Below are 15,887 nucleotides of genomic sequence, written 5' to 3'. Positions count from 1 at the left end.
TGCTTAGGCTGGAGCGTCTCTCTCTTTAAGCGTTTGAGCTGAGACACTCCGTGGTTATCTCTGGCCTCTGATATCTGAGGATTTTTTTTAAATATGTATTTATTGGCCTATTGGGGGTTTGTTTGTTGTCATAGCTATACAATCGCCGTTGCCCACCTTGCTTTCATTGTGCTCGGTAATTAGCTTTGAGGATGTGTCTACCTGTTACCCACGAAGTTGACTGAGGAGCCGGTTGTACGTTGTGAAAATAGTAGCCATCATTGATGAGGGCGTTGCAGAAGAACCCTTCCCTCATCCATGTAGCCTTGACTCCTATGGAAAAGCAGGATTCAACCTGGGTTTTGTATAAGTGGGAGTCAGAAAATGTAGTTAGCCTTTAACTGTCCAAAGACCAAGAGCCAGTAGCAATCCTTGTAAGTAGTATCAAGAATCGTTTGACAGCCTGTTTGTGGGGAGCAGATATTAGAAGGAATAGAAGAGTGCAGGTTAAGTATCAGTCGTCTGAGATACTTGAGATGTATTTGGGAATTTTTTTTTCTTCAAGTTTTTAAATACTTGCTTATACATAATAAAACGTCCTGGGTGATAGGTTATTTCTCCACCGGTGAAATGAGCCAATTCAAACCAGTTAAGATTATATTAAAGGCAGAATATTGGGAAGTTGCTTTCGGGGGAGTTCACTGGCCCCAAGGATTGAGGCCAGGGGAGCATTGGAGGTGGGAGAAGAGAAGGAGAACAAGGGAGACCGAAATATCTTGATTATAGAGGGAAGAGCCTCTGGGGGAAGGGCAGCTCGGCCTCTGGACTGGGAAGTTCAGGGTTGGGGCAGGGTTCCCCAAGAAGGGACTGAGGGATGCTGAGTGAACCTGGAGGTCAGGTCTGCTTTGGTATGTAAATAAAATATGTCCCTCAGTCCCTTGTCCCTGGTCCTAAACCAAAGCACTGGATGAGACTCCAGTTGCAAAAATACTCAGCTGTATTTCATGCAGACCTTATACACAGAGACTAAAGGTAATTTTGTAACACATTTTTAAATAGTTTTGTGCACAGTGTGGGAGCAGCTGAGGTTTTGGATTTTTTAGATGAGAGATGTTTCAGCATGTATTTTTTCCTATGTGAGGTCTCAGACCAGCAGTTTAAAATTACCTAAACTCTTACTTAAAAATGCAAATTCTGGGCTGGTGAGATGGCTCAATGGGTAAGAGCACCCGACTGCTCTTCCGAAGGTCCAGAGTTCAAATCCCAGCAACCACATGGTGGCTCACAACCATCTGTAAGGAGATCTAGCACCCTCTTCTGGAGTGTCTGAAGACAGCTACAGTGTACTTACATGTAATAAATAAATAAATCTTAAAAAAAAAAAAAGCAAATTCTTAGAATCCACCTAAATCAATGTTTGTTGTTTTGTTTTGTTTTGTTTTGTTTTGTTGTTTCCGAGACAGGGTTTCGCTGTACAGCCCTAGTGGTCCTGGAACTCACTTTGTAGACCAGGCTGGCCTCAAACTCAGATCCGCTTATCTCTCTGCCTCCCTAAAGGCTTGAGGGTCTTTTAAGAAGCCCTTTGGGTAAATGTCATGAACCTAAAGCATTACTGGATTGTAGAATTTCTTGGTTTAATCTTAGCAGTGGAGCAGGAAGGGTGATAAGCCCGACGCCCCAGAAGCCGGAACAACCAATAACGGGGCTTTTAGACGACCAAGAACTAGGTGCAAGAAGGCAATTTGAGGCTGAGGAGTTTAGTGATTTTTATCCTGTCATTCCTAGATTAAAATATGTGAATTGAAAAAAAATTCAACTGCTGGTAATCCCAAACACATAATTAATCTTGTATTGTCCAGGATGTCTTCTCATTAATTTTCTTTTATGGGTAAAAATTAAGAGACAGTTGTGAAATTTATCTGTGTAAGCAGCACATAAGATTTGAAAGGGAATGTAGAGACCAGTAAGGAAAAAAATTCTTTATTTAGAACTTTTTTTTTCAGATTTTATTTTTTCATTTAATGTATATGAGTACACTGTTGCTGTCTTCAGACATACTAGAAGAAGGCATCGGATCCCATTACAGATGGTTATGAGCCACTACGTGGTTGCTGGGAATTGAACTCAGGACCTCTGGAAGAGCGCAGCCAGTGCTCTTAATTACTGAGCCATCACTCCAGCCCAGAAGAAAAAAAAAAAAAAAATCTTAATGGTTAAGTTAGTGAATGGTAGCAATAAAGTAGAAGTTAACAGCAAGGATTCTAGAAACAGAAGAATCAGTGTTTATATATCTGTGTTCTACCACTTAACTAAAACATTGAACAATTTGCTTTATCTTCCTATTATTTAATTTCCACATTTGTAAAATGAGAATTAAAAATTGTTGTGTGTGCCGGGCGATGGTGGCGCACGCCTTTAATCCCAGCTCATGGGAGGCAGAGACAGGTGGATTTCCGAGTTCGAGGCCAGCCTGGTCTACAGAGTGAGTTCCAGGACAGCCAGGGCTGCACAGAGAAACCCTGTCTCAAAAGAAAGAGAGAGAGAGAGAGAAAGAAAGAAAGAAAGAAAGAAAGAAAGAAAGAAAGAAAGAAAGAAAGAAAGAAAGAAAGAAAAAAAGAAAGAGAAAGAAAGAAAGAAAGGAAGGAAGAAAGGAAGGAAGAAAGAAAGAAAGAAAGAAAGAAAGAAAGAAAGAAAGAAAGAAAGAAAGAAAGAAAGAAAGAAGAAAGAAAGAGAAAGAAATGTATCAGCCCCATGGTGAGTAATCTACAAATGCTAATTGTTGAGATGGGAGTGAGCCCAGGAATAAATAAATAAATAAATAAATAAATAAATAAATAAATAAATAAATGCTAATTGTTTTTTGTTTTTGAGACAAAGTCTCACAGTGCAGCTCAGGACCTTTCCAAGAGTTCTCCTCCCTCACCTTCCCAAGTGTTAGGATTACATGAGCCACGATGCTGCCTTAATAAATGTGGTAAATGTTAAAGAGGGTTTGGGTTTTTTTTTGTTTTTTGGGTTTTTTTTTTGTTGTTGTTGTTGTTTTACAGTTATTTAGTTTGTGTAAAAAGCACCCGGTGATGGAATAGATACCCGGTTTATGTACATTCAAGGAGATAGGAACCTTGCCTTCTAAGAAAGCATGATTTCATTCTTCCCTCTCCTCTCTCTCTCCTGTCAGCCTCCAAGAGATCTCAGCTGGCCTACCCTGGTGTTTTCTCTTCCAATGCCAATAAAATTGTCTTTGAGGCAGGCTGTGCTTTTAATCCCAGGGAGGCAGAGCCAAACTGATCTCTGAGATGGGGGTCAATCAAGATTACACGGTAAGACTGCCTCAAAAAATAAAAAAAGATATCTAAAATTGTATTTCCTTCAGAGCGTGTCTTTTTCTGAATCTGTTTTAGTCTCCTTAATGTCTGAGAGCAGTGTCCCTGCAAAAATGGCACCATATCCCCTGGTGACACTCTGTGGGAACTCCATTGCCCTTTCACTCACTCACTGCGTAACCACGGGCATCCAGGTTAAACAGGACTATGAGTAGGGATCAAGGATAATCTGAATTTATCTAGCCAAGAGATGGATGCGTGCGTGACTCACGGTAATCCAGTGCTGCTTCTTTCAGAATTGAAATCTTTGCTCAGGATAATGCAAGATAAAAGAAGCTGCTGAGATTTAGGTCAGCTCACAGATTCCCTGCTGCTACCCCAGCCCTTGCCTTTCCAGGTCCCTTTCTTTGCTTTTTCCTTCAATTACATAAACTACCCGCCAGCCTCCCAATAAACCCTTTCCTTCTTCCCATAGGCTTTCACGCCGCCAGCAAGACAAAGCAACGGGAAATTAGTTGACTCAGTTTCAAGTCCTGATGACAATACATTATCCTTGGAAATCTGACCAAGACTGGTGGAATTAAAAGTGGTCTAGCTGCCATCTCTGCTTCACCCTGCTGTCAGTCTGTCCATCTGTATGCTGTGTCCCTGGCCAGCTCTGTCGCCATTCCTCATCCACCTGGCAATCTACATGTGTTGCCTGAGCAACAGTTTGTGGTTTATCTTAGCATCTTTCTCTGCATTCTCAAAATGTCACTTTTTACTATAATCCATGAACAGTGCCCCACCCACTTCACTCATAAAATGAGATTTCTTGATCTGAAACCAGTGTGAGCTTAGTAGCAGCTTTCCCCCAAATAGGTAAGTTTAAATTGCAGGTACAAAAACCCCCTTTGTATCGCTCTCGGCTCTCCACCCTACTCTAGCTCTGTCAGTAGCACACAGCCTCAACTAGCCGCCTTGTTTAATTTTATTTTGGTTATTGATCACATCACCTATGAGGACAAGTTTTGTTTTGTTTTTTTCGTTTTGTAATTAAAATCAAATTTCTTTTTTAAATTTTGGTTTCTGTGCATATGCACTGTTGTGTGTGCAGTTTGTATGCGGGTGCCCACAAAGACAAGAGGGCACTGGACACACGCACACACACATACACACACACACACACATACACACACACATACATACACACACACACACATACACACACACACATACATACATACACACACACACATACATACATACACACACACACATACACTGTGAAACTAATAGAAATCTGCCTGCCTCCTGAGTGCTAGGATTAAAGGAGTGTACCACGACACACAGGGAAAAAATTTAAACAACAACAAAAAAAACAGGTAAAGAGAGTATATAAAGGTGAGGAAATTAAGGGAAGATGAGAAGGGGAACATCTTATCCCGGAGTCTGGATGAACTCACTTCACCAACTGAGCCAAGAACTCCAGAGTAATTCGAAGTATTTGAGGGGATTTTGTAGAGATGCTCCAAAATTGGATATTAAATTTGTAATGCATCAAAAAGGACAAAAAGCATATGGCCTCTCTCCTTTCCTGGCTGTTTTGGGGAATCTCATAAGAAATGCCATTTATAGAAAGAGACACATCTTAGCCTCTTGTCTTGCCAAAACCCTCTTGACCCACGGTTTTATTTTTTTTAGATTGTAGTCTTAGACAAAGCATGTCCAGAGACACTCTATAGTCTGTCATTTATTGAAAACGAGTCAGAGACTGTGGCAGCACACACAAGACCCGCACAGGTTCAAACCAAAGTTCTAGCACATAGAAGGTAAAGTGGACACAAAGTCCCAAACCTAATCAAGAAGCGTATTTGCAATTTATTCCTGCTGCAACAAGGAAAACCAGTTTTCTCCAGTGGAGTGACACAGGGTATATCAACCACACTGCAGACCAGCAGCCATGCCCAGGGGTATTGACCAACACAAAACGGACTCGGTGAGGGTTTTTTGTCTGTGTATGTGCTCAATTTTTGTTTTGTTTTGTCTTTCAGTTTTGTTGTATTGAGAGAGAGAGAGAGAGAGAGAGAGAGAGAAATGGGTGGGTAGGAAGGCAGAGAGAATCTAGGAGTAGTTGGATTGGAGGAGGGGAAAGATATATTGTGTGAAAAAAATTAAAAAGTAAAAGATAAAAGTAAAAATTGGAAACATGGATTCATAGAAATATACTTTGATAGCCACCAAAATCATATCCACAGCTTCTGCTAAGTCACTTAAGCAGGACGGTCCCTTGGGGAACCTACACTCTTGGACATGCCTTTTCCCTGAGCACCCCCCCTTTTCTGTTTACATTCATGATAATCTTTTCCCCCTAACAAACTCCCAACTGCAGGCTGGAGACGCTCAGCAGTTCAAAGTCTTGCTGCTCTTGAACCCAGCACCCAGGCTGCTCACAACTACTTATAAGTCCTAATCTAGGGGCTCTTGACATCTCCTTGTGGTCAAGGGCATTTGTGTGTATGTGGTGCATAGAACCTCATGCAGGCATGCATGCAAAAGATAAATAAAGACAAATAGATAAATCTTTTTTTTTATATGAATGAGGCAATTTATTAACCCAGCATCCTTTGTTCTAATGCTTCTTGTTGGCAGCTGCCACCTGTCCAGAAATCCTGTCCAGATCTCTCTGTCCCTGAGGTGTTAGCTTGTGGCCCCCATCTTGGACCTTTTCCACCATTTTCAACCCCTCCAGGGCTTGAAGGACCCGGCGGGTCACACTCTTAGAGCCTCTGCTGAAGTGGCTGGGTCTGACACCATTTCTCGGCCGTCCTCCATAGATCTTGGTCATGGAACCAACCCCAGCACCACCTCGGAGGTACAGGTGCCGTGCTGTGGAAGCAGCTCGTGTGTAGAACCAGTTCTCATCATATGGGGCAAGCTCGTTATGTTTGGCCAGCTTGACTGTGTCCACCCATTCGGGGACTGGCCCATCTTGAAACACTCTACTGTGGTAAATTCAAGAATCCCAACTTAACCTAAGTGGAAGTCACTGGAAAGAACTCAGGCTGCCAAAGGCAGCAGCATGGATCTGTGTCCTTTCATCATGGAGATAGTTTACAAAATCAATGAACTGTCAGATTAGATTTGAAACACACAAGCTCTGGTTCTGTAGCAAACATGACTAGACAACCTTTTCAGGACACAGTAACAGGATGGGTCAATTTCATGTTTCCAGTACTTGTGTCTCCATAGTCAAGATTCACACTCCAAGGACCTATTCTGTGCAGATTAACTTAGATGGTTGCTCATAAGAGAACATGATCCTTGAACTCACAATCCCACTTAAACTGCTTAATTAGATAGAATAAAGTAGCCGAGCAGTGGTGGTGCACACCTTTAATCCCAGCACTTGGGAGGCAGCGGCAGGCAGATTTCTGAGTTCAAGGCCAGTCTGGTCTACAGAGTGAGTTCCAGAACAGCCAGGGCAACATAGAGAAACCTTGTCTTGCAACAAACAAACAAAAAAGGATAAAGTAAATTACTTCCTAGAGGAGGGATGTGGACACAAAGGTTCATTATCTGTATACTTTAAATGTAATGTTGCCAAAAATTAGAGGACCACACAGTATATCTGTCTATGATGCGCTGGTATTCCTATGAATTCCTTTAGTTTATTTATTTAGTTTTGTTGTTCTGTCTGTCTGTCTGTCTGTCTGTCTGTCTGTCTGTCTGTTTTGGCTTTGTTTTGTTTTGAAGGCAGGATTTACTCTTTAGTCCAGGTTGGCATGGAATTTACTGTGTTGCCCAGGCTGACCTTGAACTCCCAGAAATCCTCCTGCCTCAGCTTTCAAGTAGTTCAGTTATAAGTACAGTATTACATGCCCAGTTATTTCTGTGCATTCAGTATACTTTCAACACATTTCAAGCTTATCATTTGTTTGGAAATGTTAGCCCTTATTACTTATTAGTTTAAAACTAATAAAATTTTGTTCATCTATTATAATACAGGGAAGAGTTCTGATACAATTCGGGAGGAAATACTTTGTATTTTAATGTTTCTTTTTGAGTATGGGGATGACATTGAAATGAGGCGATTTTCATATTTATCTAATTTTTTTTTTTTTGGTTTTTCGAGACAGGGTTTCTCTGTGTAGCCCTGGCTGTCCTGGCACTCACTTTGTAGACCAGGCTGGCCTCGAACTCAGAAATCCGCCTGCCTCTGCCTCCCGAGTGCTGGGATTAAAGGCGTGCGCCAACACGCCCGGAATTTATCTAATTTTAAAAAGCTTTTGATTATGGAAAGTTTTGAAGAAAGCATTGAGGGCAATGTGCTAGAATGTTCGGGACAGCAGTGAACCTGTACTTTATCTGAGTTTATTCTGCTGTTCACACTTCGTTAACTGAAGCATTGGTTGCCCAGGTCTCCCCTTGGCTGCCTCTGCCCCAAGGCTCACCAGGCCTTTCTAACATGCATCAACAGCTCTCCTGCATCTCTGTTTCCTGGTTTAGCAACATCCCCAATGTGCTGTACACACTGGGACCAAGCACAGGCCGAAGGTACTTGGAAGTACTAAACATTTTCCCCAAAGCAATCTTTGCACCAAGACATAAATGCTGTCTGTCTGTCCTTTAGGCTAGTTTCTGTCTGTCCTTTAGGCTAGTTTCCTGTAACCTCACCACGTCCTCAGAGTATCACATCCGGCCTCTTACAGAACTATCTTTTACATGGGCCACTCCTTTTCCCCAGGACTATTTTTTAAAGTTCCCACATTTGCCTCCTACAGTAACTTGTGGCAAATATTCCCTGCTCCTACAGGCTCTTCATTCTGAGAAAGGACCCAAACTAAGTGACCGTCAAAGTCTAATATAGTTTACACAATGTGCATGTGGTGGACATTTTTAGATGCTGGTCAATATGATTGTTGCTATAAAGGACTGAATCTGCTTTTCTGTAGAAGTAGATACCAAAAAGGTTTTTTGGTATCTGTTATGGAACATAATACGTCAAGGGGGTACCTGGCGGGAACATGCCAAGGTGTCCTCCGGAGAAATATATGCCCTGGGGGGGGGGTATCTGGGTGATGGGAGGAGAGTGAAGACCTGGAGAAGGGGTAAAGGAGATGAGTGAATAGGCAGACAGATGGGAGCAGAGGCATGAGGGCAGAAAAGTGGGGACAGAGAAGGACAGAAAGGGGGATAGAGAGATGGCACAAAGAGAGCACGCTAGAGTGGCAGGGTAGACCTATTATATGCAGCCCACTCCTGAAGCACCCAGTGGGGTGGCAGGTGAGGATGTAAGCCTTTGCTAGCTCCCTGGGAGGAGCCTAGTGGAATCCTGTAATCCAACAGTATCCATGCGATTAACTGAATTCCAAAGGCAAGATGATGGACGAGATGGGATAAGGGAAAGCAGTTGACAGCTACAGCAGAGGTAGCTCAGTAAGAGAGTACTTACCTAGCTAGCGTACATAAAGCCCTGGTTTGTGGAGCTTGGTGAAGCTTCTTCATACCCTGACAACACAAAGCCAAAGAAGCAAACAGAAGACATACTTCCAAAGCTAAAACCTTGACTCGGTGCTGTTACCTCATCACTACAACCACAGCACTCTAGAAAAACCTTGCGTCCTGCTAGCCCCAACAGACAGAACAAGTACCTATCTCTGTGGACGACGTTCCTCAGGTCCTGTGAAATCCCATTGCTGTTGCCTGTCGCCAATATGGGCTCAGTTTAAGTAGTTTGTGCCCTCCCTCCTGCATTCTCATTATTAGGGAAAGGAAAAAAACAGAAACACAGAACTCTTAGTTTTAGAACTCTTAGTTGTAGCTATTTTTCCAATCTACCCTTACTGTTTTGTTGTGGTGGTGGTGGTGGTTTTGGTTTTTTGTTTGTAGATATTTATCCTAGGACCTGGTCTCCTCCCCCTCCTCCTCCTCCCCCTTCTCCCCTCCCCTCTCCTCCCCTCCCCTTCTTCTTCTTCTTCTTCTTCTTCTTCTTCTTCTTCTTCTTCTTCTTCTTCTTCATCTTCTTCTTCGTCTACGTTCTAGTATAATATAATTGATAAATTATTTCTCTGCCAGTGAAATGAGCCAATGTAAGCCATATTAAATTATATTAAATGCAGGCCTATCAGAAAGGTGCTCTGGGGCAATTTCTTTTTTGTTGTTGTTGTTTTGTTTTGTTTTTTTTCGATCGAGACAGGGTTTCTCTGTATAGCCCTGGCTGTCCTGGAACTCACTTTTTAGACCAGGATGGCCTCGAACTCAGAAATCTGCCTGCCTCTGCTTCCCCAAGTGCTGGGAGTAAATGCGTGCGCTACCACTGCCCGGTGCTCTGGGGCAATTTCACTGGCCCTAACGATTAAGGCCAGGGAGACACCAAGGGAAAAGAGATGAGAGTGAGGGGGGAGAAAGAAAGGGCCAGCACAAAGATAGAGAAGAGAGAGGAGTGCTAGGAAACCAAAATGTCTGGATTATATAGGGAAGAGCTCTTGGGGAGGGGCAGCTTCTGGGCTGCACAGTTTAGGGTTGAAGACAGGATGTGCCAGGTAGGGACTGAGGAATGCTAGCAGAACCCGGAGGCCAGGTCCGCTTTGATAAATAAAATATGCACCTCAGACCCTTGTACAGGGATCTGAAACTAAACAATAATGAGCCCGTACCCGTACCACCTCATAGATAAGAATTTTAGTTAGACATTGCTTAGCTAAAAAGGAAGAGGTGGGAAACGTGAAAGAAAAAGGGCGTAAACTATTTTTCCCACAACTGTTACTATAGAACTAAAGTATGCTTTAGGAACGGAATGCAAATAACTTCACCCATCCAACCTGATTCCCTAGCTCTACCCCCAATTCCTGTGGGCCACCATTCCAGCCACAGGCTCACTGAGCACATGTAGGCAACTGAATTGGCTTTCAGCCCCTAGAGATGGGAGACCACACCTAGGACTCCAAGAAAGCTGGATGCAGAGGTCAGAGGGCAGCCCTTTGTAGCTTACTGTCGCTAATGGAAACCAGAGGTCAGAGAGCAGCCCTTTTTAGCCCACTGTCTCTCATGGGAACCTGGTGTTACCTACCATTGCCTGTCATCTGCCGGCTCACCTAAGGTTTTCAGCCCTGTTTCTTTTCAGACTACCCAGCTGTACAAACAAAATTTTAACCATAAGCTTGTGGGAGACAGATCTGTCTTCTTTTCTGTTAGGAGAGCGCCCGGCTCCGTTGATTCCAAGGTGTAACTCATTAGAATAACAATTATACAAAGGTGTTCCTCCCACCTCCCCTTTCATTCACAGTTCAATCTTTAGCTTCTGTTTTCTTCACCCTCAGGAAAACTGCTGAAAAGTTAGCAGGGGGTTAATCCACCAAAAATTGGAGCAAAGGAAGAACACGAAATGAGAATGTTTTAAAGAGATCTGTAGGTTTGACTGACCAAACACCACATAAAAAACAAAGTGGTATATGCCTGTAATCTCAGCATTTAGGAGGTGGAAAGATCAACAAGAAACCCACACCCTTGAGTTCTGGAAGTAGCTACCAACCTCTCCAACTAGCATTGCACAGTTTTGAGTCTCATTTTCCTTTACAGATAAAACAAAGGATCAAACTGACAAAGCAGAAGAACACAGCTTTCATCTCAAAGAGAGTGAGAAATAGTTTATTCTGGAACCAAGTGTGAATGACCATTACCTCAGAGCAGAAGATCTAAGTTAGCACAAATACCACATTCCAATGTATCACAGGCTCATGATGACTTTGTAGTAACACACTAAGAAAACCACAAATCGGGGCTCTTTTCATCGTCAGGTCTGTGGATCATAGGAGAGTGGAGGAAACCTCTTCTTACAGACCTCAGATGCTGTATGGTGGTGGCCTTTTTTAGCCTTTGGGTTGGTAGAAGTTAGGGCTCTGTGTGTATATTCCAAAGGATTTATCTAATAGTCACAAGGATGTTAGGCCTCTTGGAAAAGAATATTCTCAATGTTGGCATTTCCTCTAGGCTCCACCCAACAGTTTCCTAGCAACAACCTAGATAGGAGTCTGGCTCACTTATTCTCTCTCTCTCTCTCTCTCTCTCTCTCTCTCTCTCTCTCTCTCTCTCCCTCTCTCTCTCTCTCTCTCTCTTTCTCCTCTCCTCTCCTCTCCTCTCCTCTCCTCTCCTCTCCTCTCCTCTCCTCTCCTCTCCTCTCCTCTCCTCTCCTCTCCTCTCCTCTCCTCTCTTCTTCTTCTTCTTCTTCTTCTTCTTCTTCTTCTTCTTCTTCTTCTTCTTCTTCTTCTTCTTCTTCTTCTTTCTCTCTCTCTCTCACACACACACACACACACACACACACACACACACGTTCCCCTCTTGCTGTCCTTCTCTGACCTCTTTCTTTCTCTGTCTCTACTCCCTTCCCCAGACCCCCTTCCCATGTCCCAAATAAGCTCCCTTTTATGCTAGACCCTTATGGTTGGTATCTTAGGGGGAGGTATGTGTGTGTGTGTGTGGGGGGGGGAATGCCTCAGTATGGGCCTGCTAAGGCACCACACACACACACACACATCCACTCCAGTAGTGACCCGCATTACAGGTTTAGAAACCTGGAAGCAGTCCTGAGGCAAAGGGCAGAGTTTCACAGAAACAGCCTCCTGGAACCTTGGCATAGAACCCATAGCTAGAATGCCCCAGATTTGTCCCTGCAATATTGTGGAGGGTCTTGCATGCTTTCTTACAGTATTTTACTAGATAAGATTTAGAAATCTCAGGGCAAGCTTAGCAAAGTATACTTAGAATCTTCATTACAGCCAGGTATAGCAGACTACATTGCATATTAGAAGCAAGTTGGTGAATTATTCTGACAAATGGAGATTCCCTACAGATACTTAAAAGAACAGCCAAGTTATACTCATATGCAAGAATTTACCAAGGCCTAGGAAATGGGTGTGTGTGTGTGGTATTGCATTATTCGTGAGAAGGTCTGCTAGAGCAGAACCTCCTGGTGCTAGTTTTCACAAGGCTCAAAGGAGTAGCACAAATTGTGACTAGGGTGTGAAATCCTTACCTGTCCTTAGCTGACTCTAGGCAGGGCTGTTTTATCTTTACTGTAAACATTACCTGGTTCCTATAAGTCCTTTGAAGTCATTCCTCTGTTTTGTGTCAGATACTTCAATGTACTTTGCCCCGCTGTGACATCCTACCCCTTTGTTTTCTGTATTATATAAGACTGGTGTTCACTTTGTGACAATACATTCAGATCCAGCACATTCTCTTTTGCCTGCGTCTGTCTGTCAATTCTTGCCAACTCTATTCACACTTGCTGGAACCCCTGATTCCCCATGGATTGAGAGAGGCCGACTGGTGCTGGTTCGTGGCACCTGCCCCCCCACCCCCCATGTTGGGAGCTATTAAGGCAACGCTATTGTCCTAATCTCTGAATTGGGCCTCTCCCCTCCCCCCCAGAAGAAAAGAGGGTCAAAAGGGCCACCAGATGCACCGCTCAGAGACTAACCACAGATCATTCCAGCCCTAAGTCAGCACCTCAAATGTACCCTGATACCGCCAAGTTCCTGCTTCCCCGGTAGTCGCCAAAAGAAAAATTTCCACTGCCCCATCCCTCCTGCCGAGGTGCATTTCCTCTGCCCCATTCCTCCTGCTGAAAGGCACTTCCCCTTTTGCTTGTACATTTAAACCTCGGGCCTGGCTAATACATTTGGGGCTTTGATGCAATCCAGAACGTTTCCGTGTCTTTATTCGCACAAGGCCCTCGTCTCTCTCAACCCCCCCCCCCCAATTTGGTTATTAGGAGAAGGTCTCCTCGAGACCCTCGAATAACTGGACCTGCTGGACCTTTCACCGCCCCCCCCACACACACACATACCATGTTTTATAACACATATCACTCAGTGTTAAACAAAACAAGTATTTTTGTTTTGTTTTGTTTGTTTTGTTTCAAGACAGGGATTCTCTGTGTAGCCCTGGCTGCCCTGGAACTCACTCTGTAGATCAGGCTGGCCTCAAACTCAGCAATTCACCTGCCTCTGCCTCCCAAGTGCTGGAATTAAAGGTGTGCGCCACCACCACCCATCTTTTTTGGTTAACAAGTATTTTTCTAAGCAGTTATTATATTCCTAGCAGTCAACCCCCAGATATCTAGACTGATGAGGTGTGCCAGTCCAGATCCCTGAAATCTTAAGGGTCTTTAAATTTTGATGTTACTAAGCCAGAAAAAACTAAAATCTGTTGACATGATTTCCTTCTTACATAAAGTTCATTTGAAGTTAGAAAAGCGGGGGCTGGTGAGATGGCTCAGTGGGTGAGAGCACCCGACTGCTCTTCCAAAGGTCCAGAGTTCAAATCCCAGCAACCACATGGTGGCTCACAACCATCCGTAGCGAGGTCTGGCGCCCTCTTCTGGAGGGTCTGAGGACAGCTACAGTGTACTTACATATACTAAATAAATAAATCTTTAAAAAAAAAATTAAAAATGAAGTTAGAAAAGCTAAGACAAGGAGAAATCTCTTACGGCCTTATGTGAAGCTCTATGCTCCACCCACACCTCCACCCCTGGCCCTCAACGTTTATTTTTGAGGCCCTTATGTAGCACAGGCTAGCCTTGAACTTGCTATGTAGCCTAAACTGGCCTTAAACTTCCTATTCTCTCCATTTTGGCCCCTGTGTTCTGGGATTAAGGGTGAACCTTTTAAATTTTACTCTAAGGCTATTTATCCTCAGTGGGTTTAGAATTTGAGATTTGTGCGAGATTACTCATTTAGTGCATAGCAGAGCTGGAACCCAGTTATAAGATATGGAACTTCCAAACTAGTTCACTTGTCTTCATTTTCTTCCCAACTCTATATGATGAAAAGTTTCAAATGTATAGGCAACTTGAAAATTGCTGAGGGTGGGGAGGAGGTGTGGGATGTGGAGCAGTTGGAATGTGGATGGGGAGGGGCAGGGAATGGCATATGAAGTGTAAAAAATGAATTACAAATAAAATTAAATTTAAAAAAGCAAGAAAGAAAAGAAAATGCTGAGCATGGGGTTGCCTGCCTCTAAGTCCAGCACTTGGAAGTCAGAGGCAAGAGGCTTATCACAACACCCCAACTAGGATACTCTCTACTCAGTGAGTGCTGGAGCAGCTAGACTCTATGGTGAGACCCTGTCTGTCTAAAGAAAGAAGAGAGAGAGTAACGAAGAAAAAGGAACTCATGGGTTTTTTTTTTCTCCTCCCCCCCACCCCCAAACTCATGGTTTTTATCAGGAACCCAGTTCCCCAGTAACTAACATCCTAGCAAAACGACAGCATTAAGGCTGAGTCACCATGACCTGTCCATTTCTCAGTACAATTCACTGGGATAGAGTTTCCAATTTATGACACACGTCAGACCATAGCATATGGTAATACTTTACACCTAATTTAACTGTACTTGCTTTGTGATTTGTCTATCAACTTAGCCATTCATACATGTATTCATTTGGAACCGATTCTCTTCTGTGGTGTCATACTTCTGTCTTCATAGGCACACTGGTATGTAGGTGAAGCTTACATGGGCAATCTGGCTTGTCCCCGAGCATGTATGAGGTCCCTGATACTATCAGAGATACACACAACAGGGCAGAGCTGGAAGTCAGCTCTAAATGATCGTAGGAAGGCTAGAGGAGAACCATAGTTAGTGTTAACAAATGTCTAAGAAAAGATTATTACTGATGAGTATTAGGAAGAAAATTACAAGGAGTGATGTTGTAAAACATATTAAGGAAGATGCCAAGATGTAAAACATGCCAAGGAAGATCTATCTCAGAGAAGATGTGCCATTTGGAGTATGACTCAGTAGAAAAGGATGAAGAGAAACATCCACGGCAAGACCTGGAGGAGGATGAATCTGGTAGAAAACAGAGATACAAAAGTCTGAGGAGCTCTCACGACAGAGAGAAACTTGGCCAAGGATCTCTTGCCCTCTCTTCCTCATAATCACCACTGTCACCACCAGTAGCCTTGTGGCATGTTTGATAACCAGTGCAGTTTTTTGGTAAATTGAATCTCTACATCCTAATTGTGATTGTTGGAAGCAGCACTTTGGAGACTTTGCCAGTTGCTCTCTAGACAAAGATAAACAACTCTAAGAACAGTTTGGACACACAGAAGCCCCTGAGGCCTCCAGAAACAAGTGGGCCCTAAACAGGAGTGTTCTGATCTTTCACTAACTTTGCAAGTCCAGAGAACGGGCTCAGGTTTCATCCAAAACAACCAGTGGTTTCTTATGCTTCTCTTTTAACATCATAAATGGCAGGCTGTAGGCCAAATCAATGTTAGTTTATCTTGTATAAATGGCTTAAATATGTGTTTTAGCTTTAAAATGATCCAAAACCAACACATTGCATTGCTTTCATGTGCCTTTTTGACCTGCCCTCAGTAGAAACCAGAATAATTTACAATTATATAAGGAAAATGCCTCCATCTTTGGAGGGACTATTCTGCCCTCTGTGATTCCAAGATCATGAGATAGGCCTCTTCTTTTAAGTCAACTTTTTCTTTAGTTGTGAACTACAGAACACATGCTTCAGCCTTTAGTTTTATGGGTTTTTAAAACCATGCCATGAATAATACCCAAAACATCAATATTAAACCAGATT

General features: G+C 43.1%; 1 protein-coding gene and 1 long non-coding RNA gene across 2 annotated transcripts; one reads left to right on the top strand and one right to left on the bottom strand.

Moving 5' to 3' along the window:
* Positions 1-37: 37 nt before the first annotated feature.
* On the top strand, positions 38-4,150 carry LOC147005798 (uncharacterized). The gene is made up of 3 exons (XR_015044841.1): positions 38-413; positions 3,158-3,299; positions 3,778-4,150. It is a non-coding gene; the product is annotated as an uncharacterized LOC147005798 (long non-coding RNA).
* A 1,763-nt stretch (positions 4,151-5,913) lies between these two features.
* LOC110307168 (small ribosomal subunit protein eS19-like) lies at positions 5,914-10,366 on the bottom strand. Its single transcript, XM_021179438.2, has 4 exons — positions 10,354-10,366; positions 9,941-9,984; positions 8,737-8,792; positions 5,914-6,286 (listed from the first exon to the last, which is right to left on the bottom strand). The coding sequence occupies exons 1-4, from the start codon at positions 10,364-10,366 to the stop codon at positions 5,914-5,916; spliced, it is 486 nt and encodes a 161-aa protein (XP_021035097.1).
* Positions 10,367-15,887: the final 5,521 nt, after the last annotated feature.

Source organism: Mus caroli, unplaced genomic scaffold, assembly GCF_978045245.1.
Source record: "Mus caroli unplaced genomic scaffold, Mus_caroli_1 scaffold_2, whole genome shotgun sequence".
In the NCBI taxonomy this organism is placed as follows: Eukaryota; Metazoa; Chordata; class Mammalia; order Rodentia; family Muridae; genus Mus; species Mus caroli.
The sequence above is the reverse complement of the archived record's forward strand: the minus strand, read 5'-3'. Positions and strand labels throughout refer to the sequence as shown.

Bases quoted from the DNA above. Each gene is read 5' to 3' on its own strand.
- LOC110307168 (XM_021179438.2), bottom strand. The intron at 8,793-9,940 runs GTACGGGCTCAT...TTGTGTTGTCAG, and splicing joins TTATCTATGAGGTGGTACGG to GGTATGAAGAAGCTTCACCA. The intron at 6,287-8,736 runs GTAAGTACTCTC...AATTTACCACAG, and splicing joins GCTTTATGTACGCTAGCTAG to TAGAGTGTTTCAAGATGGGC.